Below are 23,808 nucleotides of genomic sequence, written 5' to 3' on the forward strand. Positions count from 1 at the left end.
TGCTGTGCTGCCCTCGCGTGGCTATTTTGGAAATTGACCCATTTCCAGCACTGAAGCAGTGCTCTTAGGCTGGTTATTTCCTCAAAGAAAAGACCTTTGAGCTGAGCGCAGTGATTTTTACAGCTGTTTCCACACCGCTTGGAAACGTTCACTTCAAGAGGTGAGCTGGGGAGCCCCGAGGCAGTGCCACCTCAGGGCCCTGGAAGCACTGCGGGTGGCGAGCAGCGCCTGTCCTGGTGCGGAAATAAAGGAGCAGCGCTGGAGGATGCGGGAGCACCGTGCCCTAAGCGCGGCTGGTTTGGGAAAGGATGAGATGGCCGCCATGACTCGCGGGCGGTGAGGGGGCGGGGCTTCTCCTCAGGCGGGAGGAGTGAGGGGCGGGGCTTCTCATCAGGCGGGAAGAGTGAGGGGCGGGGCTTCAATCAGGAGGTGGGGCTTCTCCACAGGAGGGGGAGTGAGGGGCGGGGCTTATCATCAGGCGGGAAGCGTGGGGGCGTGGCTTCCCTCAGGGGGCGGGGCTTCCCTTCAAGCGGGAGGAGTGAGGGGCGGTGCCTCTCCTCAAGGCGGGAAGAGTGAGGGCGGGGCTTCTCCTCACGGCCTCGGCGCCGGGCGGGCCTTTTCGCGGCCGTCGGGCGGGGCTTGCGCTGAAGGCGGGCGGCGGGACGGACGGGGTCTGCGGCGTGCGGCACACGTCACTTCCTCTGCGGAGAGCGCTGGCGCCGGGGACGGTCGGGTCGGGTCGGCGCGGCGGTGGCGGGGAGTGGCGCGGCGGGACGATGAGCGACAGCGGGGAGCAGAACTACGGCGAGCGGGTAATACACGGAGCCTGAGCGCGCGGCCCGGCCGCCCCTCCCTTCACACGCACGCTTCCTCCGGCTCCGGGCGGGCGGAGCGGCCGCCCCCGTGTCGCCGTCGGGGCGGAGCGGGAGGGGCGGCGGCGGTGAGGAGGCCGCGGAGGAGGGCCGGGGCCGGGCTCGACGCGGGAAGATGGCGGCGGGGAAGGAGGTGGGGGCGCGCGGCGGGGCGGTGAGGCGGCCCGGCGCCATCTTGGGCTGGTGACCGGGAGCGCCGAGAGGGACAAAATGGCCGAGGGCGGGCGGCGCGGGCCGGGCCCGGCGCTGCGGGGCGGCCTTCCCCGTGCTGCGGCCGTCCGCGGGCTGCCGCTCTGGTGGAAGGCGGCCTCTCGGGGCACGGGGCGGCTCTGGGGGTTCGGGGGGGGGAAGGGGAGCGGCGGAACTGAGCAGGAACCCCGCCGCCTCTTTGTCCTTTGTTATCCTCCCCCAAAACTGCATCGCCATCCGCTTTTGGGGGGAGGTTTTCTACTGCAGTTGTTTCTGCCTTAATCTCCGAGGTCTAGCCTTTACTGCTGTGTTCTGCTTGTTTCAGCGTCAGGCTGTAGGTTTTTAACTTGTGGGGCTGGTAGGGAGCTCGGAGTTTAAACCTTCACTGCGGGGGTCGAAAGAATTGAAACGTAATAAAATTGAGGGGGGAGGGAAATTGCAATGTCTTGTTGCATCTTTCTTTGAAAATGGCCTTTTTGCTACAGCAAAGTTTGGTAGGATGTAAGTGTTACTATTTCAGGGTAGGGTAGATCAGAAAATTGTCATCCTTGGAGGCTAAAAAACGCTGGATGCAATTGGATACTGAAAACTAATGTTGAGGAAGAGATTCATTCTGCCCCCAGTGCTCTTTTCATTGTAGTTCATGCCATTCTTATTCCAGGTGTGTTTTCCATTAAGGAGCATTGCATCTCGTGTACCCAGGATAGGAATTTCTGCGTGTTAGTTTAAACAGATGTAATTGCAGTTGTGCAAGTCAGGCTCAAAACCAGTTTAAGATAGTAGCTTATCTTTAGTGAAGCTTGTCAGGCTAACCTGCATAGAGTTGTGGGGTTTTTTTGTTAGAATGGATAGGAAACTTTATTGTAGAGTCTTCTTGAAACATGATTTTGTAGAGTATGTCTTTTTCTGTATTTGTGTACTTTTATTTAAAAAAAAAAGAAAGTAATGGACAGACCATCTCCATCGTGAACAAGGCGTAAAGTAAGTTGCATCTGACTAGAGCATGTTTAAAAGAAGAATGTTATTCCTCTGTAACTGAACTTTGACTCATAGGTAAGTTGTATGCAGTTGTTTGTAAAATTAAAAGATACAAAACTAAAAGATGCAGCCATTTAGTTACAAGCTTGCTATTCTAGAGTAGGTGAGGGAGTGGCTTTTTGAGTGTTACTACCAATGTTGGTTGGTGTGTTTGAATAATCAAAGCTTCCATTTTAGTCAGTGGCGTTCTATTTCCTTATGCTGCAAGCACTGAAATTTACTTGCAGAGTAGGATCTCTGCTTGGATAAATAATCGAGGCTATGACTTTACAGCTGTCTGTTAAGCTGTTCCAAGTCCATGCTGCCAACAAGAGGTGTGTTCCTGCTTTCTCCCTTGTAGCAGTGTTTGTACAGTCAGATCTGGGAACCGGATCAGCTGAATTTGATTCCACTTCCAGCTGTATGAGGTAGCCATGAATACTCTGTCAGTTCTGCAGATGAAGAAGTGGTACTGGGTGCTTCCATAAGTAATGGCACTTGCTGTTTTGGAGGCAACAGGAACTTAAACTGTCTTATCATAGTTCTTGTTTGTTTTCTAAATGTTCCCAGTCACATTCTTTCTCAGCTTATGCTTCATGATGAAATTAAACTCTAGAAACTTTAAAGCTGAAGAAATGATAACTTATTCAGTGATATATTGCTTCAAGCACCGGAATATTGGCAGCACACCATAACCAACTATTGCTGTTACTGAAGACACTTTTGTTTTCATTCTCTGTGACTGTGCTCAGTGGAGCATGTAGGGCTGGAAAGAAGGCTGGTTGCCAGAAAGTCTTACTTCCTCTGTCCTCTGCATGTTTGCAGCCTGCAGATAGCTATTCACCCTGTGAATTAATTGATAGTCCGGGAAGGTTAGAAGTGATGTGGTAACACGATGCCACCAAGGTAGGTCATTCTTTGTGCCTCCTCCCCCAGCTTCAGGCCACACCTCCTGGTAGGCAGTGCAGTACCCTGAGCTGTCAGAAAGTAATTTGGCTTTTTTGCTGAGGGGCTGTTGTCTGGCAGCTCACAGTACTGAGTGATCAGGTGATCCTGTGCTTCAGGAGGACAAGCAGAAGCTTTTTTTGTGGGTTTTTTTTGTTTGTTTGTTTTGCTGTTGGATCCATTGCTAAATTCAGGAGTAGCATGGCTGAGCATGTGTGAAACTGGCACCCTGACACCTTGGATCAGTCTGCAGTCAGATTTGGTAATGCACGGTGGTAGGTTGTATACATTCCTTCAGGAAAGCGAGTAGAAACAGCTGAGTTGGTAAGGCTTTAGTATAAATAGTACCAGTAATACTGACTATTTAACTTGTGAAACAAATCTACAGTTCTGAGTGAGGAAAAACTGGATTGGGAAGTAGAGATCTAGCACAGTTATCGTGCATACCTTGTAGCTGCTTCTTCCTGTGGTAACTTTGTGCTTCAGTTTTTCAAGATTAGAAACAGTAGCTTTTCAGTAGGGAGTGCGAGCTTTGATTTGCTTACCAGAAGTACTTGGATATAGCAGGAGCAACAGTTTTTCTTTTTCCCCATGATGTGAGCCTGATGCATCTTTCTTTTTTTTTTTTTAAGCTTGAAATTCACAAAGGAGCAAAAAGGAAAAGAAGGCACTGTGTTAAGACTAAAACAAAGTAGTGGACATCCCAATATCAGTGAACAATGGGACAAGCTTATGTGGACCTTCAGCGGGTCACATAATGGGGCATAATGTTTGTGGCTTGCAGATGAAGACATCAGCTATTTGCTTATGCTAATAACGCTTTCCTTCTGTATTTCTTCAAAGCTTAATGACTTCCAAAAATCCTGAGAAGGGTGTGGGGAGTGCTGCTGTGTGTGGTGCTCCTTGTTGCCTCCCTCCCACAGCAGTGTGCATTTCTTGTCCTGTCACTCTGAGCCCTTCTGTCTTTATGCATTGCTCCTTCTGCCTAGCTGAAGTCTGTCAAGAGGGTTATGTTCAGCAAGTAGAAGTAGATTCCCTCAAAGGAACAACAGTCTTAGTTGTTTTTTTTGTGTAATCCTTTCTTAAAATCTTTTTCCGACTCTTTTTACATTGGCTTACGTGGGCTCATCTACGTGGGCTTTTTCTTTTGAAGGAAATAGCAGGTTTAGGGTAAACTTCTTTGTAATTCAGGTCTCAGTATTTCCACTGCCCTTCGCAGATTTGCTAATTATGGTGGCAATGGCTTAAAACACCTTGATTGTTTTGGCAAAGAAGAACGTGGCTTTGACTAACTTTGCTTTCTTTCTATTGCTCTTAGTATTAATTAATTAAAAATCTGCTTCACACTGCAAGTTCCTTTTCTCTCAACTGTTGTTATTTTACAGTAGGCAATTGTAAATAGCAAATCTCTGTTGTAAGTCACATGGAAGCAGCTTAAGTGCAATTAAAGTTGGTTTAGCAAATGATTTTCTGAATGATACACAATGCCCTCTAGGTTGAATGTTGAGATTTAAGAGATGTTAGAGATAGATCGAATGTTTTGGAACAAATCCTGTCTGATGATATAGAAAGAAGTATCATGTCTGAAAGCCCTAATTAGGTTAGGTCTTTACCAAAGCAGAGTGCAAGTAAATAATAGAGCAGATGGGATATTCTTCCAGGGCAGCATGTGAGTGTTTTGCACAGAAGTCTGTTTTCACTCTGGAAAACTCCCATTTGGAGGTGTGAGTCCTGCACGTGTAACCAGGCTGGTGCAGGCAGAGCGGGCACAGCGTGCTGGGGAGCACTCTCAGCAGGCTTGCTGGTCTGTAAGCACATCCCAGAAAGCAACGAGGTTGTGGAAGGAAGTGGCTGAAAGAGGAACCGCGCTGCTTTCTTCATTCTTCTACTTTGAGGCATCTCTGGCTGCAGCAGGGACTTAACTTGACTTCAGGCACTTCTTTAAGTATGTGGTTCATAAAGTACCAAGTATGCGAGTTTCCTCATGCTGGCATTGATCAGTAGGTCGTTAGTTGATCTGTTGTGCATTTGCTGTTAAATATAGGCATAAATAGTGAATTTAGTTACGTAGCACTAAGCTTAAACTGAATCTGTCTATAAAATAATAGGGAAGTGGTAGATACGATTCTGCATATGTAGTAAAAGTCCAGAACATTTTTTTTTCTAGTTTCAGTTTTGGCACTAGATTTTATCCTGGAGTTTTTAAATATTCTTCATCCTGTTCTTTTTCTATTAAGGTTAATGTTGAAGAAGGAAAATGCGGAAGTCGCCATTTGACAAGTTTTATAAATGAGAATTATTTGAAGCTCAGGAATAAGTGAAGCTGAAATTTGAAAAAAAAGAAAGTGAATGCATGCTAATTATCAGACCAGAAGTCCCACTTGTAGAATATTGAGCAATTTGTGTGAAGTGGGGAAGATGAAAGAAGTCAGAATTTGAAACGGAAGAATGAAGAAAAGGAATAAAAATGAAGTTAAGATAAGAAGTAATCTGGAATCTGAAAGCACTACGCTAAGTAATTACTAGTCTGTTTATGTGTCCCTGTATATTTTGCTAAACATGCATGCATTATCTGTTTAATAGCAAAAGTATATGCAGGGTAAAGAAGTGTCTACCAGGGAAGAACTTCTTAAAAATCTAGGCAGTTCTAATGCCAACTGCCCGGACACATAGATATGAATTTTTACCATTTATTTCACTGGAGCTTGTTTACAGACCGTAGGTAAACCAGAAATTGTATACAAATTAGGCTTTCAATATCTGCGTGCAGGAATCCCGTTCTGCTTCCAGAAGCGGAAGTGCTCATGGGTCTGGCAAGTCGGGGAGACACACCCCTGCAAGATCTCGATCTAAGGAGGATTCAAGGCGTTCCAGGTCAAAATCTAGATCCAGGTCTGAATCCAGGTGAGTTCCTTTTTACCTCTTCCTCTTGGCGAGTCAGATGTCTTTGGATTATTATGTCAGAGGTGAACTGAAGTGCATTACGGCCCAGTTCTGTTACCAGAGGTCATTGGTGATCTGTGCATATGCAAAGGGGCATGTGTGGTTTCAGAATTTGGAAAGCTGAATGATCAAGTTAGATCTTGTTGCAGCCCTTTTTGAGAGGCATTCTTCTTTGTAGGCGTGTATCTCTGCTGATCTGGTTTGTAGTTGGCTTGCCTCTGAAGTTTCTCTTGGAGTAATGGCTGGCTTCTGAACCTGAAGCTCTAGGAGCTCTGGGTTGTTTTATTTTTCCTCTGCACTGAAAGAAATTGGCATGTCACCAATGTTTTAGGTGACACTGTCCTTTTCTTCACTGGAAGCACTGATGTTTTAGAATAACTGCTGATGTGTTCTGTGAGAGAAGCAGATAAGTATAATAAAAAACAGAACTGACACCTATCTTAGCATTTAAACATGTATTAATTGAATTTGAAATAAATTGTCTGAAGAGCTCTAAAGTTTGGGCAGCTTCCTAAGCTTCCAGAAAAGTTGTGGAGAAAGTAACTTTGTTATTTGTTCTAGAATTGAACACATGAAAATGCTCACAGGGCTGTGTTACCAATCCTTTGACTTATCTGCTAAACAGGCTGCAGGCAGTGACAGCGTTCCTCTTGAAACCACTAACAGACTTCTTACTGAGACACAAAATATGCCCATAGTCTAAAAATAAGGCAGTAAACGTCAGGACTACCCACTTGGCATTGGGCTTACCATGGGTGTTGTGCAAAGGGTACATAATTAAAAAGCAATGAAGAGGCAACAAAGCCTGCAGAAGGGTGAATGACATCATTTTCTGAAGAGTCTAGAGAATTCAGTGCCGAGTGCGGGATGAATGTATTGATGGTACCTTTAGTCATTTGTAAGCATTCAGAGGAGAAACAAACAAAAGCTTGGGTTTCAGTGGTAGCGTTTCCAGCTGAGCTGTTCACAATATGTTTTTGTGTGTAAGCTCTGAATTAGGTTTACCAGAGCCTCAGGGTCAGGGTGTGGGAGGGATAACATTTCTGGAAGACATCATGCAGTCACCCCTAATGGAAAATGATGTTGTATACTGTGCTTAGGCTGGATTGTAAGGCCAGAGTGAGCAGTCTGAAAAACTTTAGTGGCAAGGTAAATACCTTCTCAAGAATTCTGATAGTAGAGGAATGAGATTGTTTTTACTGTATATTTCAGTCAGACACAATTGTCAAATCATACATTAACCTGTAGTGCAAGAGCAGAAATGTGAAGTTGAAGGAATAAATACTTAGTGTTGCTAGTAGTGATGGGATTGTAGGATGGTTCAGGAGAGGTCCTGTCTGAACTTCTATTTGAGACAGACTACTCTGGGTTCAGGTGGTGTTCTTGGAACTGTATACAGTTGGGATTTTAAAGGCTTTGTGGGTAGAAACCACATGTGCTCCTTGAGGAACCTTTTAGGGTGTCTAGCAAGTCAAGACCCAGCCCAGCGTGTTCTTTTGCACCGAAGTAACCCTTTGGGCTTCCATAGTCTTTGAAGCACTGCTTTTTGCTTGCAGAATAACCTCAATGCCATGTAGGAATGCAGCCTCACATAGTTTGAAATGCTGCTAGAGGCAAACACAAGAACTAGGCCTTCCAAGTCTTGCTGCTGTTATACAGTTTTTAAAGTAACCGTGCAAATATTTCCATTTGCAAGGAACCTTTCAAATTGTACCGTGGCATTTGACTTCTTTTTGATGAACAACAGTAGATGCTTATGACTGCCACAGCTTCCTGAGCATTTAACAGCTGTCCTGAAAATAACTGGAAATAACAGAAGGATCTTGCAAGCTTAAGAGATGGTTCGTTAGCAGAATTGTGAATTGTATGCAGAACCAGTATCCTCAAATCTTGAAGTGCCATCACATGTTTGGATGTGGTCATGAGCTCTGGCTCTCACCAGAGATAGCATTGTGAAGTCTTTCATAGTGTGTGGTTGTTTCTGTTGCAAATATATTGTCGAGCCACTAGCTTTATAAATGTGAACTTCTCTTAGGATCAAATCTGTGTATTTGCATATTTGTCATTTGGGCTGTGGACACTTTTGATTTGAAAAATCCAAAGCTGTCTTTCTTGAAGTTTTCATCAGCGAAACAACAGATATTCTGCACAGGCTTGTTGTCTTTAACTGGTTCTTTGTAATGCCTAAGAATCCTTGATGAAGGAATATGGCTTTCAGCTGTTTTGCAGCAGAGGAGAAAAATGGCAGTAATGTTTAGCATTTAAGACAGCAATATGACCAGTGCCTATTTAAAATAAGCCTTGTTCTCTCAGTGGTTTATCTAGCTTAAGAAGGGTCTAGTTTTTGTTCATTGTAGTGGGTGCATTCTGGAATGTGGAACATCAATTCTGTGTTTGTCTTCAGGCTTCCTGTACCAGAGGCTGAGATGTAGCTTTGTGCACATGCTGAGTTTCTCGTTTTATTATTTCATTGTCTTTTTATGCGATCTTCCCTGTCTCCGGAAAGTTCCCTCTTCTGTTTCTTTTAGTCTTTTGTTCTTATACTCCACCCACCTTCCCAATTACTTGTTCTCTGTGCATATCTAAGTGTTGTAATGGGATGTGCTGAAGTCATTTCTTCTGGATGTGTATGTATTCTTCAAGCTGGGGAAGGCAAGACTTGCTGGGCTCACTTCTGAACAGGTCAAAGACAGAGATGTTTAACTAGTGACAAAACTTGATAGTGGATGAAGCTGTTAAATGCTCAGGAGGGGGGTGAAAAACTGGCTTGGATCAAGAGCATCATCTGTCCTAGGGCAGTGGTTGGGCTACTGTGTGAAACCTAGTTCTGCAGCAGGGGCTTCTAGGCTCAGTCAGTTTCCACAAAAGGAGAAGGGTGTTCACAGCACAAATAAGAGCATGAAGATGAGTAACTTATGGCTAAGGGCCTTTGGATATTAAACTGTTCAGTGCACTTCTTAGTCTTGCAGCCATTTTCTTTGTAGCTGCATGGAATGCAGATCATTCAGTGACTGCAGACAGCACACCACGCTTTGGCTGTAGCTGGTCCAGCGCCTGCCTAGCTTTTCAGGAAGGGCTGTCTGCACTGGGAGAGCTGAGGGCTTAATTGAAGGAATTGGAGTGTTTATTGGCATCACGGAGCTGGTGCTGTCAGTAAATACTTCCAAGTAGAAGCAGGCTGAAATTAGTGATCAGTTGCACCTCTGCCTAAATACACTTGAAAGGTGAACATGTAAACATGTATGAACAGCTAATGTTAAATAACTATTAAAACAGTAAAAGGTAAATAAGTGTACTATCACTTAACTACTTCAATCCTGTTAAACTCTGTTTTGGGGGCGTATTGCAGATTCCTTTGTTTGTCATTATGAACTCTTAAAGAGAAATATTTGTCTATCTGTGTCATTGAAGTTAGTGCTATTCTGAGTGCTAGAGTGAATGGAAGTGTGCACCTGTCCAGTTGTGCATGTGACAGTGACGTTTGCTGTTAATTCCTGTTCCCTCTTTCTAATAAATCTTCTGGACAGAATTCTCAACTATTTTATTTTTCCTTAAGTACTGCTGTAAGTGCTGTGAATGTTCTGGCAAAGCAAGTTTGAAGCTTTTTGAGGAACTGAAAGCCAACCAAAATGTTGAAGCCCCAGTTTTGCAGTAATATGTTAAGACTGAGAGGTCGGTCCTTGAGATTAGTAACTGAATTGATTGTAGCTTAATTATGTGCCACCACAGGTTCTTAAAATATATTTGTTTAGACTTTTGCTTATGAATATCTGAGGTACTTCTGAAAGGTTCTGGAAGAAAAACACTGTCCCTCTTTTTTCCTCAGATCTAGATCACGGAGGAGTTCCCGCAGGCACTACACCAGGTCACGTTCTCGTTCCCGCTCTCACAGGAGATCCAGAAGTAGGTCGTACAGTCGGGATTACCGGCGGCGACACAGCCACAGCCATTCCCCCATGTCTACTCGCAGGCGCCACATTGGGAACAGGGTACGTGTGCTCTACAAGTAGATCACTACTGCGTAGTTTTCAGCATATCTTCAAATCAGTACATTTGTTCATCCTTCTTTGCCATGAAAATGCATCCTGCTTAGGTGTGTTTGAAAGACAAGTGCTACCAGTGCAGGCTGATGTTGGTATGCCTGCTGTAGTAAACAAGCAGATGTATGCAGTGAGGGCAGAGGTAAGATTAGGAGGGAGAGGCACTTGTCTTCCCTAGATCTAGGAAGTCTGGAAAATTAAAACATTTAATTTAAAGCTGTCTTAGTGGTTCATTAAGTAAGAGCTTGTAGAGCAGCTTTTTTCTAGCTATTGAGTTTCAGGTGCCTGAGAGCAGTAGGATTCATGCTAAAGCTGGGGAGGAAGCAGTAGCTAAAATGTATAATGTTATTCAGGCCTCTCTGTATCCACATTCAGCAGTCACCAGCATGTCTCTGGAGCGAAGACAGTATTTTTTTTTTCTGTGCTGCCTCTATGGTTGGTACAGGGCTTTCAGTAATACAAAGTATTTCTATGAGAGAAAGATTTAAGTCTGTAGGATTGATTAGAGTGGAAGTGTTTATTTCAAATTAACCCAGCTTTGGTCTCAGTAGTGTGTTTTTGTTGAAGCTTTGACAAATTCAAACTTGTGCAATAGCTGGTGTAGCAAACACAGGTTTTTATTCTGATACCTCTCTTCCTTTAGGCAAATCCTGATCCAAATTGTTGTCTTGGTGTGTTTGGGTTGAGCTTGTACACCACAGAACGAGATCTGAGGGAAGTTTTCTCCAAGTATGGTCCAATTGCTGATGTTTCCATTGTGTACGATCAGCAGTCTCGACGTTCAAGGGGATTTGCATTTGTGTACTTCGAAAATGTTGAGGATGCTAAGGAAGTAAGTTGCTGTGGCATGGACTGTGTGGGATGTTTGCTGTGTTTTTGGTTGCTGGAATGTATGTTTTATACCAGGATGTAGCCTAGGGAACTCACTGCTTGACCTTTAAATGTGACACAGTAACCTCTTGTGTTAATTCTTTCACTAGATGAAATAAGCATACGTTGCAAGCTAGTGCAACGATATCTTCCCTGCATTCTCAGAGCCTAAAATGTACTTCAGACTTCGTGATAAAATGTCAGTCTTTGTTCAAAAGAGACATTCTTTGTATTAGAGGAAATAGTGGAAAGGTATGATTCTGGTCTCTGTGTGGATTGACTTGTGTAATTCACAAAAGCAAACACCAACCTACTGTAGTGTGAACTGTGCCAACAAGAAAAGGAAAAATAGAAACACATGTGCTCTCTTTTCTATTAATTAGGTGTGTTCTTTCCAAACTCCACATGTGATCTTCTGTTTAATATTAATGTTAAGAGTACCCTAGACTGGTATTTCAGTGTTCTCGAATGCTCAGGTGCCCTATGGAAGCATCAACATGCATTTGCTTGATTCTAGTGCTTCAATTGTAAAGGGGGGAGAAAATTTCATCTAACAGCAAAAGGCCAGACAGGTGTTATATTGAAATGATGTCCCTACTGGGCATCAAACTACAGAATATATGCTTACAATTGCTACAGAATGACCAGGGAGAGGAGCTTGCTAAGTGTGTAATTCTGCACTCAGGCCAGCCCTGATTAGTGCTGTGAATAGACTCATCTTCTGCATAAATTCTGCTTTGTACCATCTGAGTAGCTTTTTCCTTCCCCCCTTAAATTTGGCATAAGACTTCCATGGTAAACTGAAGCTTTGAATGTTAGCTGTCCTACATGGCAGGAAAAAGAAAAACTATTTCAGATGTTTTGCTTAATATTTGCTTATGACTCAATTATTATTATATTCAAGGTTAGGGTAGGGTTTGAGAATGTCTTTTGGAGCCGTAGGGGGGCTTCTATGTTTGAAGTTCTGTGTTGGAGCAGCTAAGATTCCTCCTAGAAGCATTTTCAAAGGCTGCTCTTAATCATATCAGAAACAGTGAAACAACTGGTAAATTATGTTCCTCACGGATATTTCACACAATATAAGTCATGTTTAAATAATTACTGAAGCTTATACCCAGATAGCCTAGGATGCCTTAGATTTTAGGTTCAGAGATAAAATATGAGGCATAAGTGAAATTTAGAACTGCCTTAGCTGAGATCTTTTAGGGCTTTTCTTAATATTCCAAGAAAATATTAGGTTAGGAATTTGTGTAGGTAGTGAAGTTCATACCTCCAGCTAACTGTATTTTATCTGTGCTTAGGCTAAGGAACGTGCCAATGGAATGGAGTTGGATGGAAGGAGAATCCGGGTAGACTTTTCCATAACAAAAAGACCTCACACACCTACCCCTGGAATCTACATGGGAAGACCCACTTAGTAAGTTACTACTGTGGCTTTTTTTCCCCTGGAAGTGTAAGGGTCAGGATACATTGTGTCCTGTATTTAAAAAAAAAAAAAAGGCAACAAAACAATTTGTCAGTGGCTGATCTGAGGTCAGTCTAGATTACAGTAAGCAGAAACTTGTGTCCATTAGTTATGTAGTCCAAACATAAGCTGTCTACACATTTAAGTCTGCAGTAAGAATTTTGGAGAATTTCTAAATTACTTCAAGTTGTTTCTGATTAGTGGATGTTCCCCTGTGTGCTCTCAAACACCAGTGGCTTTGCAAGCTCTAGTTTTCAAGTGTCCCTCAACAAATACTACTGTGCAGCTTTGCAGTTTGCCCTATCCATAGTGTAAACATTTGACAAAGTTACCAAGAATGTGAGTTGTTTTCCCAAGTCATTTTTCAGTTGTTTTCCCAAGATTTTCAGCTTAGTGTGCTGTTGGCTGTGTATTGGTGTTGTATTGAGGCTCTAAGTTTATTTTTTTAATAGAGAAATTCTTCCAAAGGCTTTCTGGGAGTTAAAAGTGAATGAGGAGTTGGTACAGGCACAATAGAGTTCCTTGTGTGCCTGCCTTAAAATGTTAAGAGGTTTCAGAACAAAGAGGAAAGTAGCTGCTTTAAAGATCAAGCATTTTAAACAGTGTTAAGTAGTTCTGTTTCCATCTGGGAAACACTCATACCACCACTTTAACTGTGAGAATGGGAGCCAGTAACTTAAATCAGTTAAAATGGCATATGCTTGACTGACTGCATTGCAGACAGTATTCATTGAATCACTATTAAATGAAATTCTCTTGTTACTTGTAGTGGCAGCTCACGGCGACGGGATTACTATGACAGAGGATATGATAGAGGGTACGATGATCGTGACTATTACAGCAGATCATACAGGTGAGGCAACGTTTGTAGTGCTGAACTACTTCAACTTCATTCTAAAGTGTGTGCCACAATATTTCTGTGCTCATTCTAATTGTGGATTCTTGGTATACCTCTACAAAAATGGCTGGTCAGTACAAATGAGGTTGTTCAGATATGAGAAATACTTTGTGCTGTTTAACTTGAGCGTGGTTTATTCTGTATTGCTTTTTTTAATTTAGGAAAAACAAAGTAGCATTCTTTGTACTCACATTTTTTAAAAAAAAAAATCTGTTTTGTTCCTCTCCCAGCATTAAAATGATGGGAATACAGATGCTGATCTTATATTTGAGTTTGCATTTTAATGCTAAATTAAATCAGTTTTTGAATGTAATAGACAACAGGTAGGATGCTCCAGTGGTCACCATTATCCCCTATTAACAATTATGGCATCTCAAATGTTGCCAAAGCAAAGAATCAGATCTTAGAGGATTACTTGTTCTGTACTGGAAGTTTGGCAAGGCTTTTTTAGCATACTCTTATCAGCTCGGATGAAGATGTTCTACTGCAGGCACCTGTGCTTCTTAATTCTGTCTGCAGTCTTAAGTTTTCAATAGTACAGTGGTTAGCTTCCCTGAAAGTGCTGAATATCCAGATGGCAACGTAGATTGTTGGGGGCTAGTAAAGTTGATAGAAAATCTGTTGAAAACTTGGTTGGCACTTAATTGGTTTTGGTGACATAGCTAGCTTTATATTCTGTGTTCTCTATTATGACTGCCCGGAGGAGTTGTGTCATGTGAAATTCCCAGAATTTGACTCAAACACGTTAAATTGGACACAAAGATGACACACTTCATTTTTTTTATCTAATTGCCCAATGTACCTTTGCTTGCAGAATCATAGAGCCGTTCTGAGTTGTTTGCTGTGCTTTAATGCATCAGCACTGGGTACATCTATGACGGTTGCTTGATGACAGTGTTTGGAGAAGCATGAGTTTGAATTATGTTCTCTTATAGCTCACAGACAATGAACAATCTAAATCCTGCAATCTGAGCTTGCAGTGTGCTCTTCTGGATGTAGAAGAAAATGTTCTGTGTTTACATTTGTATGGTCCTGAGGACATTTGTGTGTCACTGAGGACAACTGTCTCCTCTTTCCTCTCCTACTGCTCACAAACACTTGTTTTTCCCAGCCTGTCATTGTGGATTTGGTCTGTTTCTTTCTTCCTTGCCTAGTTGTGCTTCAGCACTGCAGGGGACGGGGGAGGATCAAGGTGCCTCTGCATCATGACAACGAATGCTGGAGACACAAGTGCTTTTCTCATAGTTCTGGGAAAGAGTATTTTCTGCCTCTTACAATCCATTTCCGTGCTACGTCAGTGGCTTTGAACATCTTGGAGAAATGCATGCCCCTTATCAGGGTTAAGCTGCTACAAGGACAAGATGTATTGGTTTTCATCTTGCCAGCAATTGTACATAGGCTTCCACATGAAGTAGATGAGATCCAAAAGTAGCTCTTTGACCAAGCTTTCTGCACAAGGTACAAAAGCTTGCTCAGAATATTGACAATTATCCTCGTCTTGCTTAATGTCCTGAAGATAATGAAGTGAAAGCTAGCAGGCAAAACAACTGAAGCAGCTCCCAGAAGTGGAGAAACAGACTTCTCTGTTCCCCAACCATTTTCTTTATTCTTCCCTCCTGGGAGGGATCGTGATAAACTTATAAAAATGGCAAAAGCATACAGAGACCAGCAAAAAAACATAGGGCTATGGAATGTTTGATAAGTTTTATATTGTCAATTTTTCTTTTTGAACTTGTTCATGGTACAGATCTTCTTTTACAAAGGGTTTATCAAGATTTTCTGGCTATCCTTTTTTGCTTTTAAGTTGTTAATTATTCCTCATTTTAGATTATGGTATGACATGTCTTTACTTTTTGTTGTTCTTGATGGTGAACTGTGGCTCAGATCTTTAAGTAAAACATTATCAGAAGTTTGAATTTTTTCACTTCCAAGTGCATGTTACTGAGAATAGATGCAGAGACTGATATTGACTGTGTACAGAGAAGAATACGTGAGTTAGAGGAGAAAAAGCAGGCCAGCAAGAAGTGAACTGCTTCAGTTAGTGTGCTGGTTTTAGTGTTAGCAGAATTCAGAGCCATGTTTCGGTTCAGCTCTTGCAGGCAGTTGTGCTCCCGGCGATGTTCTGACCTTCCTGTGTGCTCTCCCATTCTGTGTCTGTCATGTGATATTTAGGGCTTTGGGGTGGAAATACTAAGAGTATTGACAGTTCCAGCAAGAATGATTTCCATTCCCTAAAATAACAAATCTTTGTGAAGCTCACTGCAGAACCTTTCTAATGTCTTCTCAGATACTGATATAACAGGGAAAAATAGCAGGTAAAGCAGATACAAAAAGATTGAAAGTAAGCCACAGGTGTCTGCACACGTCTGCTTTACAAATACCATGGTCTTTACTAGTTATACTTAGTAATTATCCTGCAGGTATTGCTTGTTTGAGGGAGAACAGATTAGTGTTGTGTATGATGTTGGTTCTTCCTTGAATAAGGGAAATGGGATATATAAATTCTAAATCCTGAGTTGCCAGTGTTACACACTAGTACTTGACCCTAGAAAGTCAGTGAGTAATAATTACTTTGCATTTTCTTCCTTATTTGCTTTCTGTGCAGTGAAACCTGAAGGGAAATACAATGCAGGATGGAGTTGTCATACTAACATTTTTCTCATGTTGCTGTGGAATATTCAGCCTGCAAAATAGGGATGCAAAATATGCATACTGCCTAATCTAACAAATGGAGAAGACTTTTCTTTGGGGGGTGAGGGGGAAGTGAAATAGGAGACCTGTTGGTTAAAAATGTAGTGGATTTTTTTGACTGTCTTATGATTACTGCCTTTTTGAGCTGTGAGAGATCTGTGATAGTCACACCTGTATCATAATCCAAACATGATTCAATAGTGCTTTGCTATATCTAAATCCGTGGAAGTAGCAGATCAGCCACTGAATATTGTTTAAGTATTATCTATTGCTTCAGTTCTAGGTGACTTCTGTATAAGAAGTTGTACCATTGTTCTGAAGATGCCTTTGTTTAAGCATGATGAAGTGTTTAGGGTGTCTACCTCAGCTGTGGTATCACCTTAGTCATCTTTCCTTAGGACAGCAATCTGGTCTCACTGCTTAAAAAATAAATAAAATTGCATGCTTTGAATGGATAAGCATCTGAGAATAGAAATACCCTTAAAAGCAGAGGCTTCATACTGCTCTGAAATCACTGCATGTTGAAGAGTATGATGTAAAACACAATATTGGCTGGCTGTGTGCAAGACCTCTTCAGCTGCACCTTGCCACTGTATTCAGCTAACATCTGGGAATCAGAGATGAAGGCAGTAGGGAAGTAACAAAGTGTTAATCTAGTTAAGCTACCAAATGTTTTCTCGTCTTCACTTTATCATATGCTTGAGCATGTTTTTTACTTGTATGGTGAGCTTCTTTCTTAAATTTTCAAAACTGTTCTGCTTCTGTCTTCACAGAGGAGGAGGTGGAGGAGGAGGAGGAGGATGGAGAGCTGTTCAAGACAGAGATCAGTTTTACAGGTATGCCAGGAAAGCTTTTGGTGTCTGCTTAAAAAAAAAAAAAAGAAACATTCTTCCACATGACATCTTTGGGATGTTTGAATCAAGTTTGAGGATATCTTCAAATGCAGTAAGAGCAACTGGGCAACTGCTGAATGCTTGAGAATCTTGGATGAGCACTGGAATTTATTTCAAAGGCTTCCTCATTATGTGAAGGGGTGAGGTTAGTATGGAGGCAGGTTAGTGCAGCTTTACACAAGAAAAACTTGTGATCTGTGCCAAGAAGTTAATGTCCTGAATAGTTTTTGTGAATGACTATTAAAGGGGTTAGAGAAACTAGGTAAGGAACTGAAAAACTTGTGGTTGGATTGAAAAGATATCCCAGAATTTTGAGGGTGGGATTTGATGGCAGAAGTGACTGCTGTTCAGATTGATTCTTCATCCAGACAAGTGTTTCAAATTCAGAGTTAAAGTGTGATCGGGCTTTTGCTGGGTGTTTGAGATGCTTTTGGCTTGAAACAGAAAACTCATACATGTGAAATGCGAATGTGCATGTAGTAGAGCTTATTGCCTTCATTAGTCCATTGTAATATCAATCTGGCCCTTTATTCATAAAAAGACTATTTGAGTTTTATTAAAGGTTTGCTTTGTTCTCCAGTAGAAACATTGATCAGGTCTCAGTACTCTTGTTAGCTTTCCTGAGTACACTATTGATTGAGGTAACGGTATCTACATAGAGCTGCTGCCACTCATCACCCACGGGGATTGTTTCTGTTGCCTTGTTTTGCAGGAGGAGATCACCGTCCCCATATTACAGCCGAGGGGGCTACAGATCTCGATCCAGATCTCGATCCTATTCACCTCGTAAGTGATATTAGAGTTCTCGTGTTAAAAGCTGATTTCCACTTCGCCTGAACTTCCTTTGTGCTTTCCCATCCCTAATGACTTCAGTGTGGCTGTATTTATGTTATTATGAATCACAGTTCCCTTTAAAGTTACATTGAGCAAGTGGCAACCTTGAGGGTAGAGCAAATATTTAGTTTGCAACAAAATAAACTAGGTAATACTGCTTTTTTTTTTTCTTTCTTGGTAGCACTTCTTTCTTGGGAACTCAGATTGGACAGCAGTTTATAGCATGTTGAGGGTTTGGTTAAGTGTAGAACAGCAAAGCTGAACTCACAGGTTTTGATACTGGGACTAAATTTCCTGACACAACATGGAAAAGAGGAGGCCAATTTAATCCAGGATTTAAATGGTGCTTTTGTCAAAACAGCTTATTTGCATGACAGATAAAGCTGTATTTTGGCAGAAAGTTAATAAGATGCAATAGCATTCCTAGCATATTCCCCTTGTAATGGATACACTTAGAATGAATGTGCTGTGTTCTCAGTGTTCTCATATTTATCGTTTGTGTCCAAAGGAAGACAGGTAGAACTGTGCTTTTACTGATAGACAGGGAAACTGGCTTCAGCCCCAGTTACAGTGCACGTACCTGATGTGTGCTGAAATGTCAGCCCTGTGTCTGTCTGACATGATTGGAACTTACTGACAGAATAGTGTTGATGTTAAGCTTTAACAGATCATTGGGCACTTAGGAAACTCGATGCAGACTTGAGGTGTGCAAGTGAAATCAGAACTTTGAAGATCTGCTAGTGTTTGGAAGTCTAATTCTGTGTATTTTTTTTCTTTCAGGTCGCTATTAAAGCATGACATGTAGAGGAATTTCTAGCTACAGCCTTTGAGTTGAAATTGCGAGTTTGTGGACAATATTTTTATTGTCTCTTCTGTTTAAACAAGTGAACAGTGCCTAGTGAATAGGTGACTTTTACACCTTTTATGAAGAATACTTCTGTGATGCTGTTTCATTCTGCATATTTGTGTAGTTTGGTGCTTTGTTCCAAGTTGTGTTTTGAAAGGAGTATGTTTTGCATGTATTTTTTTAGTCTCAATTTTGACTCCTGAAAGGTTTCTATTGTAAAAACAAACTGTTCAGTTAGTTTTTTTCTACTGATTCCAAGGTATTCTGAAGATCAAAACCTGTGTAAAGTGCTTTCAAAAAGTGAAAAATAAAATAAAAAAGTTTGATTTTTTTTTTCCGTGCTTTTGACAAGTATAAGTTACGGGTTGAAAAGGGGCTCCCACATGTACACAATATTCCATAACCTATGACACAAGGTTCATAAGTAAAGTTCACACTAAGATTGTGTTGTTGGGTAATTGTTTTCTAATTGTAATACCTTCAGGTATATAAATCCAGTGCGTAGAGAAGTCCATATGTAACGTGCACAGTAGCAGGAGGAAGGAACAGCACTCAGTGATGGTGTACACATGGAGCAGCACATCTTAGAAACTCACGGTAATGCTGCTGAGCTTTGGTTGAGGGGGGGTGAGCTGTTAGCAGATGCTTTATCCCACGTAAGATGTAATCCTTTAAGGAGAGCTCAAAAGGGGGAGAGGGTTTCCTGGGAAATAAATATCCACATGCTTACGAAAGGCAATGTAGTAACACAGTGTGTGTTGATTTCACTTTTTTTGAAAGTACATCTTTACCTGCATATGTGGGTAAAATGATGCAGGCAGTATGACTCAAATAATGCTTTCCTTTACACTTTCTACTCAAAACAGTCAGAAGTGCCATTTTTGCCTACTTGGATTCATGAATATCATACACTTAGAGGGAAATTACTTGCAAGATTTGGGAACAATGTGGAACTATGTCTAACTAGAGCAGCCCCCAGCCCAGTAGCATAGGTGACCTGTATCTTGCAGTAGGCCTGGAGTAAGTGCAATTTAGTGCTAGTAAGTCAGAGGTTTCTGTAGAGTGTCTTCCATGAGGTTGCACCAGAGGGAAAGGATCGATGATTGGGAACTTGTTAGTGCATTCTTACTTTGAGAATACAAATCATGGTTGTATGATGTACTGTGCTGACTGTCAGCAGTAGAGAGTGCCACCAAGGCCATCACATGTTGGGATTTAAGTGGTAAGACATTGGTGTGAGCTTGCTTCCATTCCCCTCTCCAAATGCTTTAATTTAGCAAGTGGTTACATAGCTATGCAGCATCTGAGCTACACCCCATTTCTTTTTAGGGACATTGGTTTGTCCTTAATCTGTTAGATTTTTAGAAGACTGGGCACATACCATCTTACTTGCTTTTCCCTTTTGCTCTCTAAAGCAAATTTCAGCACATTCTGTGCCACCGCGTGAGGGGAGAGATGGTATTCTAGGGCCTGAAGAAATGAGCCCTACCTGTGACATCTTTGCAGAGGTCAGGAATGCTGACACCAATGTGCTGAACATCTCACAAAGGGAAGTTCCTACAGCTATGAGGTATACTATTTTTTATTTCAGTTTTTACTGTATCTATGAGAATTGTCAACAAGTTTTCAGCACTGATTATTTTTAATGTAAGTTAGTAATGATCTCCCCAACCCAGCCTACATCTCTATTCAAACCTGTAGCAGCGTTCTGTGCTGGAAGATGGCGTGCAGTCATTTACCCATTGCAGCTTGAATCCCTCTGCATTGTTCCTGATCAGTGCAATCTCTAGGACTGTGGTTATGGACACAAGAATGGGCTTTCCACCTCAAGGTGGAGTTGCTGCGTGGTGTGACCTTTCTGCTTTGCGGAGCAGGGAAGCTGTTTGTTCTTTGGACCACATTTTATTAGTCACTATCTTGTACATCCTTTGACTCATGGAACTGGGCTTGACGAATGCAGAGTTAGGAATGTATGTCCTATGGTAAGCTTTTTCATATTTTAAAATGAGGATTTCACTATCTACAGTGTATTTCCTGGCAGCTGAATTTGTCTGATGGCCTGTTGCTGCCAGAAGGACATCTTCCCACTCCTACCCCACACTCTTTAACACCTGGTAGTTCTCAGAAGTCCTAAATCCATGCTAGTAGGATCAACTGCATCCAGAGCTGGTCAAGATGCATCTGCCCTGCTATCAGAAGAGCCTCTTATCTGGGTCTTTCCTGCTGCTGAATCACTTGAGCTGCTTTTCAAGCCCAGAAACAGCCCCTGGTGAGATGCTCCCCCGCGTGCGCAATGCTGCCCTGTTGGGCAGGAGTGAGAGATTGCTGTGGTATGCGATGCACTTCTGAAACATGCCTGAATCGCTGCGGGATGTCCCCATGCTCTGCTAGCATTGGGCACCAATTCATCAAGCAGGGAGAAGCCTATCCTGAACTTCTGGAGAAGCTGGATGGTGGCAATGCATTTGTGCACCAGACACTGCAGGAAAGGATGGAAATGCAGCACGGAAAGGCTGCATGGAATAGCCCTGACCTCTACCATAGTGGGGGCTGCAAAATGCAAACTCTTCTCTGTGCAGTCTGCTGAGAAGAGGCCTTCAAGCCCTGCTCAGGAGATGCTGCTAGTGACATTGAGACACACCGCTGTAGCACAATCAAAGCAACATCTGTTGGTGGATGCAAAGCGCCCTGCATTGACCTTTCCTGCAGACACTGCAGCAAACAAAGTCTTAAGTGCGTGGAAAACAAAACAAGGGGGAGGTTACAGGAAAAACTGATAGGCAGCTGTGATTTATGTGGATCAAGGTCTACACTGGGGGTGGATGGAAGAGCTGCAGTGCCAAGGTGTCGGCTGGGTGAGGAGCTGTCAGGTTTTTGGGTTCTAAGGAAACCAGTAATGTTTGTAAACCTGTGAAGATGAGGCAGAATCACAGTATGGTTCCGGTTGGAAGGGATCTTTAGAGAGACAACCTTCTATTGTGACAGGGGTATCAGTGCTAAGGGGGGTTGCAACATACCTGGTTCTCCCTTGGGTGTGAGGAGGGGCTGGGAGCCCTGTGTTGGCCTGGCTGTTCAAGCCACACCTCCACACATGGGGTGTTACATCACAGCTCCCTACTTTGGCTTTGGGTAATTCTGCCATTCGTATATTGGTTCCAGTAACTCTAGCATAAAAACTAGAGGTCTGTGTGGCTGTGCTGTGTCTGCATCTTTGGGACATGGCTTTTGTTTCAGAGATTTGGTCCTAGATGCTCATACCTTTAAGGTCATGTTAGGACAGCCACTGAAACCCTTTGGCCTGTTGTGAAAGAACTGTTAGTGCATCCCTACTGAATCTCTGCTATGTCTTGGTCATGCTCAGCCCTGGAGAAGATGTAATTCCTGAAGACCCTCATATCCACCTCTAGGATTTCTCCATGTCGTTTTGTTACAGCCAGGAAAGCAACTTGGTAAATCTTCACTCATGTCCTTGCAAACTGTGGGCAAAAGTATTATATGTATTTTCCAACCAAACTGTTCACTATCTTCTCAAAACAGGACTAATAACACTCTCTTGATGCTGTAGTACTTGGTGCTGGTGACTGCAGCTCTTCCCCCTCCCCCTTTCCACAGTAGCTGCTCATTTTCTTGCTAGGAGATTTCTAAAAGCCCAAAGGATGGTTTCAGGGAAGTTCACTGATGTGATCTGAGAGTTTGCAGGCTGCTCCCTTTGCAGCAGAGTGCCAATATTACCATCACCATTCTGATCCTTGACACTGTGTAATTCGACTAGGAGTGGATACACAGAGATTTGGGAAAAGGAGATGTTCGAATCACGGTTCCTGAAAATCCATCCCTAGTTAGGAGCTCTGGCAGGACCAGCAACAGTTTATTCTGTGAAACTGATGCTGTATTTCTCAGACTCTCCGTGGTTGTGCTGGATTTGCTCTACCTTGAGCCTGTGGGTCCTTGACATATGTCTTGGGCTCTTTCTGGGGATAAATACCTGTAATAAACCACGTCCAGACCTGATGTACTTCTGTGGCTTCTTGAGAAGGTTGCAGCTCCCTGCAGCATATTGTGGCACATGGAGTCGCTGCTGCTGCTTGATCAGAAAGAGAAAATAAGTCAGTGTGCAAAGGAACCGAGTTGGTTTGGGGGATGCAAGGGTTATTTGGGGGCTATTTGAAGCCTTTTGTTTGGTCCTGCTCCTCTGGCAGATGTTTGTCTGTCCACTCCCAGCATCTCCAGCCAAGGAATGGCCCCAGCTCCTCCTCTCCTGATTCCGATCAACCACAAGCTCCCTTCTCCCCCGAATTTTCCCTGGTTTTTCAAAGCAGCACTTTCACACACAACACAAGCCTGCTATCTTCTCCTCCTCCAGACTAAACAATCCCTCCTTCGACCTTCCCTTTGCTTTCACCTTTTTTTTCCCTCCTTTTTACCTCTCTGCTGCCTCCCAGACATGTTACGCAACCTACGTCTTCTTAGAGAGGCACAATCTTATTGCATCCCCACCTGCACTGCTCTTAGAAGAAAACCTGGATCCTGCACCTCCTCATAAGGTCCATCACAACACTGGGAAGGCATCAGAAGATAGCAAGCTCTTTCTGCAAAGCCCAAAATCTGGGCAGGGGGATGAGCTCGTGTGGGAGCTCTGCGTGAAGTATTTGGGCAGGATGAGCTGAATATAGGCATACAGCATCGTTATTTTTCAGTTTACTGAAGGCACGAAGCCGGCAGCTGCCACGTGCCCATGGGATGAGAAGCACCAGCTCCTACCACCTTCCCTCCCTACGAGGCTCCTCCTAGCCCTGTGAGCACCCCCAAAACGCTGCTCTCGATGCTGAGCCCGGCAGGAGCTGCGCCGGGAGCAAAGAAGAAGAAATCGGAGGAGAAAGGATTCTTCTGGCTTTGCATCATCGCAGTCTGACCACATCTATTTTTGCTGTACGCATGGCATCAAGCACCCGTCACCGCTATTCCTACCATCGCACCGCCGCATGACACGGCCACGAGCAGGGAAGGGGCTTTGCTCTCCTTGGCCCTGCTGCACACCCAGGGAATCCGCTCGCCAGCCACAGGCAGAGGACAGCTGGCAGCAGGCACAGTGCTGCCCTCCAAGGACACTTGTTCCCTCCCGCCAGACTGGGCTCAACCGCCTTAATTTAGGCTCCGCTCACAGCCACTTTCATAGAGATACGGCCTTGTGGTCGCAGGAGCAGTGGGAGCTCGCTGAACACAAGGCAGCAGTACCTCCTGGTTCCTTGGGGTGCCCATGGCATCAGGCTGGGGATAGGCACTGCTTGTTGCAGGGGTGGCCGG

At 43.2% G+C, this 23,808-nt stretch overlaps 1 protein-coding gene across 1 annotated transcript; it reads left to right on the forward strand.

Annotated features, from left to right (window-relative positions):
* The first annotated feature begins 620 nt into the window (after positions 1-620).
* Positions 621-18,835, forward strand: TRA2B (transformer 2 beta homolog). The gene is made up of 9 exons (XM_031596544.2): positions 621-812; positions 5,794-5,927; positions 9,793-9,955; positions 10,650-10,838; positions 12,178-12,293; positions 13,111-13,194; positions 16,704-16,766; positions 17,536-17,609; positions 18,438-18,835. The coding sequence occupies exons 1-9, from the start codon at positions 777-779 to the stop codon at positions 18,446-18,448; spliced, it is 870 nt and encodes a 289-aa protein (XP_031452404.1). The 5' UTR covers positions 621-776; the 3' UTR covers positions 18,449-18,835.
* The last annotated feature ends 4,973 nt before the right edge of the window (positions 18,836-23,808 follow it).

Source organism: Phasianus colchicus, chromosome 10 (genome assembly GCF_987193195.1).
Source record: "Phasianus colchicus chromosome 10, bPhaCol1.hap1.1, whole genome shotgun sequence".
Taxonomy (NCBI): Eukaryota; Metazoa; Chordata; class Aves; order Galliformes; family Phasianidae; genus Phasianus; species Phasianus colchicus.

Bases quoted from the DNA above. Each gene is read 5' to 3' on its own strand.
- TRA2B (XM_031596544.2), top strand. From the start codon at position 777: ATGAGCGACAGCGGGGAGCAGAACTACGGCGAGCGG. The intron at 10,839-12,177 runs GTAAGTTGCTGT...ATCTGTGCTTAG, and splicing joins ATGTTGAGGATGCTAAGGAA to GCTAAGGAACGTGCCAATGG. The intron at 16,767-17,535 runs GTATGCCAGGAA...CTTGTTTTGCAG, and splicing joins GACAGAGATCAGTTTTACAG to GAGGAGATCACCGTCCCCAT.